At 53.0% G+C, this 9,517-nt stretch overlaps 5 protein-coding genes across 5 annotated transcripts; 2 read left to right on the top strand and 3 right to left on the bottom strand.

The window, feature by feature from the left end:
* Nucleotides 1-520: 520 nt before the first annotated feature.
* Nucleotides 521-2,082, top strand: AYO21_10523 (hypothetical protein; the record flags this gene model as incomplete). Its single annotated transcript, XM_022660439.1, has 2 exons — nt 521-657; nt 717-2,082. 2 exons carry the CDS (start codon nt 521-523, stop codon nt 2,080-2,082), a joined length of 1,503 nt encoding a protein of 500 aa, XP_022507273.1.
* A 1,758-nt stretch (nt 2,083-3,840) lies between these two features.
* On the bottom strand, nt 3,841-4,875 carry AYO21_10524 (hypothetical protein; the record flags this gene model as incomplete). Its single annotated transcript, XM_022660440.1, has 3 exons — nt 3,841-4,569; nt 4,671-4,750; nt 4,854-4,875. 3 exons carry the CDS (start codon nt 4,873-4,875, stop codon nt 3,841-3,843), a joined length of 831 nt encoding a protein of 276 aa, XP_022507274.1.
* A 204-nt stretch (nt 4,876-5,079) lies between these two features.
* AYO21_10525 (hypothetical protein) lies at nt 5,080-6,591 on the bottom strand (the record flags this gene model as incomplete). Its single annotated transcript, XM_022660441.1, has 1 exon — nt 5,080-6,591. The coding sequence occupies one exon, from the start codon at nt 6,589-6,591 to the stop codon at nt 5,080-5,082; it is 1,512 nt and encodes a 503-aa protein (XP_022507275.1).
* A 613-nt stretch (nt 6,592-7,204) lies between these two features.
* AYO21_10526 (hypothetical protein) lies at nt 7,205-7,999 on the top strand (the record flags this gene model as incomplete). The annotated part of the gene is made up of 1 exon (XM_022660442.1): nt 7,205-7,999. The coding sequence occupies one exon, from the start codon at nt 7,205-7,207 to the stop codon at nt 7,997-7,999; it is 795 nt and encodes a 264-aa protein (XP_022507276.1).
* Nucleotides 8,000-8,330: 331 nt separating this feature from the next.
* On the bottom strand, nt 8,331-8,957 carry AYO21_10527 (hypothetical protein; the record flags this gene model as incomplete). The annotated part of the gene is made up of 1 exon (XM_022660443.1): nt 8,331-8,957. The coding sequence occupies one exon, from the start codon at nt 8,955-8,957 to the stop codon at nt 8,331-8,333; it is 627 nt and encodes a 208-aa protein (XP_022507277.1).
* Nucleotides 8,958-9,517: the final 560 nt, after the last annotated feature.

Here is a 9,517-nt window from a genome sequence, read left to right on the forward strand (position 1 = left end):
AACAGGGCGTTGAGTCAAACGGCGGATGTAAGTGACAGGATCTGGATAACTATCGATCTCAAAAGGCCGGAGAGGGATGCGCAGGCACAAAATGCAAACGCGTTTCCGCAGGCACGAGGCTGATGCTCAACTGAGGCTAGTGAGGCTCAAACTGGAGAAGCTGGCGCTAGAAGCTACAGGGGCCAATAGGCGGCAGTCTTACCTAATTCCTCCGCCATGACGCTTGGTGACGCCGACCTTTTTGCCTGCGGCACGCCTGCACACGCCTATGATGGCCATCTTTCGCCGCTACTGGATGGTTAGTAAAGCTGCAACAGCATCCAACACATTCCATGATATGGATAGCAGCCTGCAACCCCATCTGGGTGGATGAACACTTTCTAGCCACTTCTACCAAACACTCTATTCAACTTACAAAGCCCGACCATTACAGCTGCTATCCAGACCATCCAACTCCCTCCAAACATAAGAGTTATCCCCTCCACGCAACCCCACCAGGCTGTCGCCCTGACGATCGAAAATGGCTTCTCACGTAGTGGTGATCGACTCGACGGCTCGAAGAGCCACAATCAAGACTACCCCGGGTAAGAACTTGAGTGAGGTTCTAGAAGAGGCGTGCACGAAATTGGGAGTCAACGCCGCTCAATATGGTTTGAAGTACGTTTCATCCTATGGATGCCTGCGCACACCCAGGTTGACTGATAGTTACTTTGCAGGCATAATAACAAACCCGTCGACCTCTCCAGAACGATTCGCCTCTCGGGTCTTTCCTCAGGCGCAAAACTAGAACTGGTCCAACTCTCTAAATCGGCCGGCGTCGTCTCAATAGCCCTACAATTGCCGGAATCAGAAGCACGAGGTGTACCCAACGCCAGGCTTACAGACAAGTTTCCCAGTTCGACCACATTATGGCTTGTGCTCAGGAAGTTCGAGGCCGGCGTTGCGGGCGGGGGTACTCCCAGTACTCGGAATTTCACTGCCAGAGGGGTACCATCAGCAAGCCAGGGCAGTTCGGGTGGTGGCAGACTGTATTATGAACAGCCGGTGATACAGGTCATGAACAGAGAATTGGCGTCGTTTACGGACCTGCAAAAATCTCTGGCACAACTGGGTCTCAACAGCGGTACAGCTCTCTTGAGGCTGAGTTTTCGGACAACTGAAACTCCGCTAGAAGAGGCCATGGCGCAGATACAAAGCTATTTCGAATCGGTCGAGGGAACAGTTGCTCAACCGCCGCGCCAACAAGAGACTTCGGCTTCAAGTGAGCCACAAACTGGATCGGCCGAGACTCAGCCAGAGTGGAATGAGGAGAGACCCTCGCAGCTCCCCCCCCAAGCCCAAGAAGAAACATCAACATCATTACCTTCACAACCTGAAACTTCGAGTTCGTCAACGAGTCGTCCGGTCTCCGTATTCCGGCCGCCGAGCTCATCCACTCCTTCGGCCGCCCTCATGTCTCACAACGAAGCAGACTATACCCCCACAGTTGAACACGCCCAGGTCCACCAAAAACTGCTACAGCAGAACTCAAGAAATGTGCGGCTACCGACAGAAGCCGAGCTTGCAGCCCAAGCTCAAGAGGAAGCAGCCAAGTGGGCTGCGGTAAAGGAAGTCGAGATAAAGGTTCGATTCCCCGACCAGAGTGCGGTTAGCGCCAGATTTGAGCAGGGCGACACCGCAGCGGATCTGTACAACTTTGTACGAGAGTGTCTGGAGGAGCAATACCGAACGGAGCCTTTCATGCTTCGAAATCCAGGTATCAGAGGAAAGAATGAAATCATTCCAGACGACAGCGCGAAGAAACTAATCAAAGATCTTCAGCTCAAAGGGCGAGTGCTAGTCACATTTCAATGGGATGACCATAAGGCCAGTCTTCAAGCGAGGAGCATAAAGTCTGTACTGAAGGTGGAGTTGAGGGAGCAGGCCCAGGAAGTGAAAGTGCAGGATCTCCCAACTGTGGATGTCGAGGCTGACGAAGAGCCTGGTATCAAGGTCAATCTGGGGACTAAGGACACAAGCGAGGGACCCGGGGATGGCAAGAAAAGGCTGCCAAAGTGGCTGAAGGGTTTGGGCAAGAAATAGTCCACCTCAACAAGAACAAACGCGCCGGACTTCTGGAGTCTGAATCACATGTGATACCTTTGAAGCTTGGAATGCGCACCGCTCAGACAAAATCCAACACAGACTTCTCGTTGTGGGGTTATAGACAGGGAGAATATCCCTGTGTAGTTGCACACTCGCCCTTAGCTTTGTTGGCCAGGTGAGTACGATACAACAGGTACCTACCAAGTACATCAGGATGTTCAGCCTCGTCAAAAAAGCTGGGTTATCTCCGACAAGCTCCGACGCTAGTAACCTGCCGAGGATCCCCCGCCCACAATCGCATTTTCAGTTTTGACAAGCAGCCCGCACCGAAACTGGGATTGGGAACTATCTCACCAAGTTCAAGTCTACAACGCCCGTCTACAATCTCCCCCGTCGATCGATTTCGAACTCTTCAAGATGCCTTCCGAAGTCACCGATATCAAGCAATTCCTCGAAATTGCCCGCAGAAAGGATGCTAAAGGTGCGACACTGCAACTCTGAACCAAATATCATTTCCTGCGACATGTTTCCTCTTCAAGTGTGGTGCCTGCACTGCCAGTGCTCCTGCGCCTGGCAGAGTACCTACGACGCAAATCATGCCCTGAAACCCCCTCTGAAAGTCCATCCCTCTGTGAATACAGGCACTCATAGCGAGCGTCACTTGCCGTACAATGAAGCGCAGTCCCAGTGATTTGCTAACTCTGTTACTGCGATATATAGGTGCCCGCCTTAAGAAATCCTCAAAGTCGAAGGACATCAAGATGAAGATCCGATGCAAGCGGTACCTGTACACCCTGATCCTCAAGGACTCGGACAAAGCCGACAAGATCAAGCAGAGTCTGCCGCCCAGTAAGTCTAGCCTCATCCCGGTACAGCTTTGAAGAGCGAGGTGTTTGGGGGGCATATTTGTCGGGTCTGAAGTGCGGTTTGTCTGGATTGGATTGGAGAAAGTGGCATAACTCGCAAAGGGCTGCCAGCACCGAAGACTTGCCCGCCGATGGAATTCATACCCCTCCTGCACTGGCCCGCACATAAATATCTTGCGCGAACTTAGCCCTGGCTAACACTCACCTTTCTACTTACAGCGATGCCATTCGTCGAAATCGGCAAGAAGAACAAGAAACCCAAGAAGAACTAAACGTCTTCCGCTTATTTCCTCCAATATCGCTCAACTTGGTCAAAAGTGGAGGGGGGATTGTTATGGTATCCACGGTCATGGATGGATGGACAGAAATGATGAACCACATTTTATTTCCTGTGGACCAACTCATGAAAAACAAACCAAGAGAAATGGATGGTGTGACTAGGGACTAGGGACTAGACTTGAGAGGAGCTTCTCGTCTGGCTGGGCTTTGTAAGGCCACGAGAAGAATCAAATGAACTGAACTGGATGGACATGGCTGAAAAGGCGGTCGGACATCTTGTGGAATGTTCAGAGAACTAGGAACTAGGGGCGAGACGGGATGAAAGGCCTGCAGGTCTGAGGTTCTTTAGTACCTTACCCGTAGGTAGTCTGCGGCGCACACGTTGCTCGTCAGAATCGCGAGGACATCCTCGAGACTCCAGACATGCTTCTTCGCAATACACCAAAAAAAATATTCCGCACCCTAATGGGCACCAGGCGCTGCGCTGTATACTTGTAGTATCATAGGCGAGGTAGACCCATACCCTGTAAAGCCCATTCTGTCCCATCCGCACATCTACCCTCTCCCTCTCTCCTGTCCCTGTCCTTTCCGTCCTCACGGACCTCACTCCCTATTCATGGCACGAATACCGCGCCTCGCGATACCCCACCAGAAACCCCTTGCGCTCTGCCGTGTCCGCCAGCGCATCATGATTACCCTCGACACGCGCGATCAGATCCCCCAGTTCCGCGCGCGACAGACGCAGCTCGTACTCGCCAAAGTAATTCGGGTTCTCGCCCGTCTTGTGGAACGCCAGACTCTCAAAGAGGGCAATGCTCCGGAGGTTTGTGCCGCCGATTTTCACGGACAGGTGCGTGAAGTGGGCTTGTTGTCCGGGGATCGTGGTGGTTGTGGTGGTGGGAGAACCCGGAGCAGGTCCAGGGTGAGAGTAGTGCTGGAATTCAGCCAGGATCTCGCGCTCGTGTTGCGTAATGTACTTGAGAAACGCGAGCAGCGCGGCTCGGCCGTACCCCTTGCGTTGTTGGGCCGTCTCTGCGATCATGAGTTCGAGTTCGCCTGCCACGAGGATCTCGCCCTCACCCCATCCCTCGCCCTGCGCGGAGTCGTCTTGGGCCGGAGCGGTAGAGATGAAGAGGTTCACGTCTCCGACCATGGCGTCGACCTCGCGCTGAGTCTCTCCATCGCTGCTCTCGTGACACTCTACCCCATCGGTGTCGGCACGGAAGTGTGGTTGACAGACGATAAAGGTCAATTTATCCCCATCGTCGCGCCAGCTGCGTTGCATGGCATATTCTTCTTCAAGCGTCAGGGGTTCAGACGCCGTGGCTTCTTGGATTTCCTAATTTTCTCAAACTGTCAGAACCAAAAAAGCCAGTATATTATCTTTCGTTGGGTCCAACCCCTGGCCAGGGGGCAGGCGTTGTTGATATCAATACGTACAGGATCCTTCATCCATCCGTGGTATTTGGGCACATGGTGCGCCGAATAGGGTACCAAAACCACTTTCGTCGTGGAGACGCCTATGTATGTACACAGATAGGTTAGAGGAAGAATAACTTTTCAAAAACTTTTGAGCGAGGCGGGGCGAACTCGAGGCAAGACGGTGATATCCTCAATACTCACAAGTATGTTCGTTGATGCGCATTGTCTAGATCTATCCATCATGGCGTCATGGTTTTTGCGACTTATACCACATGGGTATCATCCGATCATTCGGTCCTGTACTGTACAACAAAGATATAATTTTGTGTTGGATTAAAATTCCGTGAATTTCTTTTCGGGACAGGCGGAAAAGTTTCCGGGCGGTTTTGATATTACAGTCCTGGCCACGATTTTCGTCGCATTTGATCTAAGCAGGATCGTGAATATCAAACCGGACTACCTCAACCTCCAGCGTCTCGGAATCGACCAGCACAAGCTCTCCAGTTTCGTGAAAACGTGGAATCGCGATTAGTCGGACTTGCTGCCCGTCGGGACCGTCAATGACGGTAGTATCAAATCTCGGCTGGTTTCCCACAAAGAAGACGTGCGGACACTCTTCAATGACAAATTGGTCGCGATCTTGGAATGGATAGCACCAGAGGGTGTCTGGAGCCGTTGGAGCGCCGCATCGCCAACGTAACATGCTGGCCATAACTTCCAATCTCCCGTCTGCGCCTTTCCCGTCCGGGCCCCCAAGGTCCACGTACTTGAGGATGTCGTCCACAGGCTGACCGCTGTTGCCCATGAATCGCCAGCCGTCCACATCGCCATCCCAAGGGTTCGTCACACTGTCGAGCCATCCTGGCTCCTCTTCTTCTGGCTCGGCGATATTAGTGGTGGCGTAGGCCCGAGAGTGCGGCAACATGGCTGGATGGATTGGCTGTTGCGGTAAGCTTGCATTTGCGGGGTCTTGTTCGCCTGACATTATTGTAATTGGGATGCTGGGGAGGAGCTCAGCGAGGAACTGGTCGAGATGGAAAGTTGGTGTGGGATTGTACGAAGCCGCGTCGTAGCCGTATCTGCGATTTCCAGGCTTCTTGCCGTCTTCAATCGACATTTGATGACCTGAAAGCAGATCGGACGCGATAGAATTGCCCGCAATTATGAGGCGAGAGATTTTGCTGGCTTCCTCTCGATCGTCTTCGTCCAAGGCCTCTGCAAGCAGGAATTCGGAGAGAAGTGAAACATTCAGTGTGTCAGCCTCGGTCTCGGAAAAGTCAAGCCCGCTGATGAGAGCGATTTTCTTTCGTTGTTGATCGACCTGCATTCGTGTGTCTTCCTCTTCGTCCCGTTCCCATCTCTTGGGTTGTCGCGGTAGGTCAGGGATGTGTAGATCCAGCACGTCAAAGTCTCCATTTGCGGTTTCGGTACCCAGCACAGCGACAATGACGCCGGTGACCAACAAGTTGCTTTTCAGCGTCGCTCCCGCTAATCGAAGTCGGCCGGATTCGTCCTCCAGCATGACCTGTGTTTCCTCATCTGCAGTCAAGTATGACTGTCGCGGTGGTGCGCCTGCAACCCAGTGCTCTTTCGATATATCCTCCAGAATATTCGGTTTCAGAGGCATGTCCATGTAGATTGTTCCCACAACCCAGCACAATTGGCCTTGACGGACATCTAGCACCCTGTCCACTCTCTGTGCCTTTTCTCCTGCGATCTCGAAGTCGGCCCAGTCTTCCTCAGCAATCTTCTCCACCACAGGTTTCAGCTTGGCCAGGCGCAAAAAGTACATGTCACCGAATTGCTGGTGGTATTGTTTGGTGTCTCCTCGAGACAGTCGGTAGGAATAGAGGGGATCGTAGGATGACGGGGCTCTTCGCCTCTGATCATATTTATCGTCCTTTTGCCATGGCCGCAGCAGACTCTTTAAAGGAGCCATTTTCACAACACTTGAGAAGTTGCGTCGAACCGAGGCCTTTGTTGGACGTATTGAGCGCGCTTTGAGACTTGGTTTGTTCACTGAGTGTGACATGCGGAACACCAACGCGTAAAGGCGCGTCTGAATTAACAGGTTCGCGACAAGGAAAATACTCCACCGTACCGCGTATTTACTTCTGACGCCCTGATCCATTGTCCGTACAGGTCCTCCTCCATTTCCATAGAGACTACACTTTTGGCTTTTCTAAAATGGTGGTTCTACCATCCCGTTTGTTGGGGTCCTGTCCCTCTGGCCTTTCCTCTGGTTCGTGCCTCATGCAAGACTTTGGCGTTCACTTAGCCTCGCTTGAAGGCTGGAACTTGAGAGTGGTTCTCGACTCAGGTGCCATAGATGCCCGTTGACGAATGGCCGTATAAAATAGAAGCTATCGGTAAGTCAGATGGGGACCTGAAGGACCTCAAAGCTTTGCCAGTCTTCCCAGGAATTATTTAAGTCGTGCATGTTCAGCCTGAATGCTCGTACATCACATCGTTCAACATCTAGATTCTTTACCTCCAACCGCAGTCCAGATTCATCACGATCACAAAGAATACCACGCCTCTAAATAACAACAATGGCCATCAGAGTCTTGTCGACGGTCACCTTGACCCTTGCCCTCGCAATCCAAGTAACAGCTCTTCCACGCCGCATCTTCCAACTCAACAGAACCGATATCACGCACCATATGCCCGTCCCTCGAGATACCGCCGCACGCAGTAGTGAGGAGCAATGGGTCTGTGTCAACGAGGACTTGGAGCTTGATCCGGTGGAATGTCCCCCCGGCACACCAGGTGGGATTCCCAAAGCGGTGGATCTTTACAGAGTCAGGATCGGATGTAACGGTCTACGTTGTCCCCATCAGTGGGTTTTTGTCGATGCGGGCCTGCCGAGATTCAACCACACTTGCCCGCGACACGCGGTCGCTGCGGCGGCCAACTGGCGGAACTGGTGCTTTCTGGAGCCGCCTTTTTACATGGAAGCCGGCGCGTGGTGCGTGACGGGATCAGAACCGGTAGACCTCACGTTGGATGGCCCCAGCATCGACAGGTGCTGTGGTGAGTGGGTGAGCGTCAAGGATCCGTTCTATCGGGACTATCCTACGGTGCAGCTGCCCGATCTCAGCATCGTGCAGAACAAGATTGTGGACGGAGAGGAGATGCGAAGGGTGCTCAAGCCCAATGCGTGGGAGTTCAACATTGACAACAGCTACTGTCGAATGTGGATGTCGGAGACCGAGGCCCAGTACCAATACTTTATGCAGAACCTGGCGGCGTGGGATATTGACGATGCGGATTTACTGGGTCACGGTGGCCCGAGATTCAACATCAAGTGGGACAAGGACCAAGCATGGGGCCACCTACCGCCCTAAGCTGGCAGTGCTTTAGGAGGGACACATGGTCTTGCTATCGTGCTAGTTGGGGAGGTGATGCCTTTCTTGTAAGATCACATATAACTGAGGTAGCTTTGGGGAGAGCAGAGCGGCAAACACCCAGTGGGGATCGGATCAGATGGTATGGTTGTATGGTCGTGTTCTGGGTGGTGGATGGAGTAGCCGGCCTCTGTGATACCTGTCAATCTATAATAGAAGAACAAACTTCGATACTCTGCCATATCGATCGATCCTTTAAACCACTCCCTTGTCCAATCCCCCCTATTCTCCCTATCATGCATCTCGTCTACACTTGTAGCCACAGCTAAAGCTACAACTTCGGCTTCGCCCTAAGCCACATCCCCTCAGCCTCGGCATGGACATTCCCCTGCCCGTCCTCGATGACGCCGTGGACCCAGATCTTGCGGCCCTCGGCCCTGGTGATCCACGACCTCGCCATGATGGTCCCCGGCGTGCCCACGGGTTTCTTGTACGTCACGTTCAGCGCGACGGTGAAGGTGGCGAGGCGGTTCGGCATCTGGTGGCCGATGATGTTGCCCATGGTGCTGTCCAGCACGGTCGCCACGACGCCGCCGTGCAGCGTGTTCGGGTGCGCGTTCATGCCGGTCCCGAACGTGTAGAAGCGGCGTACTTCGCCGCGAGTCTGGCTGTCCGTCCCAATCCCCGTCTCCCGGTGGGTGTACGTGGTGTCGCCATTGTGGATGGGAGGCCGGTACAGCGACAGTAGGTGCGTGATAGTCTTATCCGTGTTCCATGTCTCGGCCATCAGCGAGTGTCCGTTTCCCGGCTGCATCAGCGTTCGAGACATGTTCACCCGCCGAAACGCCGGGTCTGACAGGTGTGGCACGCACCATGGTATAGAGCGGAAGTGGTCCAGCAGAGTCGACTGCGGCGTTGTTGGCTCCGCGCCACCGCGACGAGTGTCGGTAGAGCCCATGGTCCGACTATGGCGAGGGGGCAGCTGCTTTGTGACGCAGCGAAGGAAACGAAATGAATGTTATGGCGGTTTTGTGTATGGTGCAGGACCCAGTAATGGTACCTAGCAGTAAGGGCAGTAACGGGGAGTGATGTTGGTCGTAGGTTATAATCGGTTGGGATATCGATGGCCTCAGTCAAACCTCACCACGACATTCATCCTTCCTCGCTCGGTAAATGTTGCTCGGCCACTGGTCATAGTCTCCGTCTTCATCGAAAAGAGTGATCAGGTATTCTTTATCAAATGGTGTATTGCATTGTTGAGGGCCACCGAGGAAATTATGTGAGTCGCGCTATCGGTCCAACTTTGAATCTTGTCGCCTCGTTTACCTCGGTCCAGGTTGGCAGCAGGCCGAAGTTCAATAATAATCCGATCCAATTCAATTCGTCAAAGTCTCAATCTGGAAATGGGAGTATTAACAAAGATACAAGGATAACACCATCAATGCTTCGTTCCTTCAAAACAGCATCCAGTGCATTCTGAACACTTCGGGCCCAAATATCGACTGCGCACGCTCGATC

Source organism: Fonsecaea monophora (genome assembly GCF_001642475.1).
Source record: "Fonsecaea monophora strain CBS 269.37 chromosome Unknown Scaff122, whole genome shotgun sequence".
In the NCBI taxonomy this organism is placed as follows: domain Eukaryota; kingdom Fungi; phylum Ascomycota; class Eurotiomycetes; order Chaetothyriales; family Herpotrichiellaceae; genus Fonsecaea; species Fonsecaea monophora.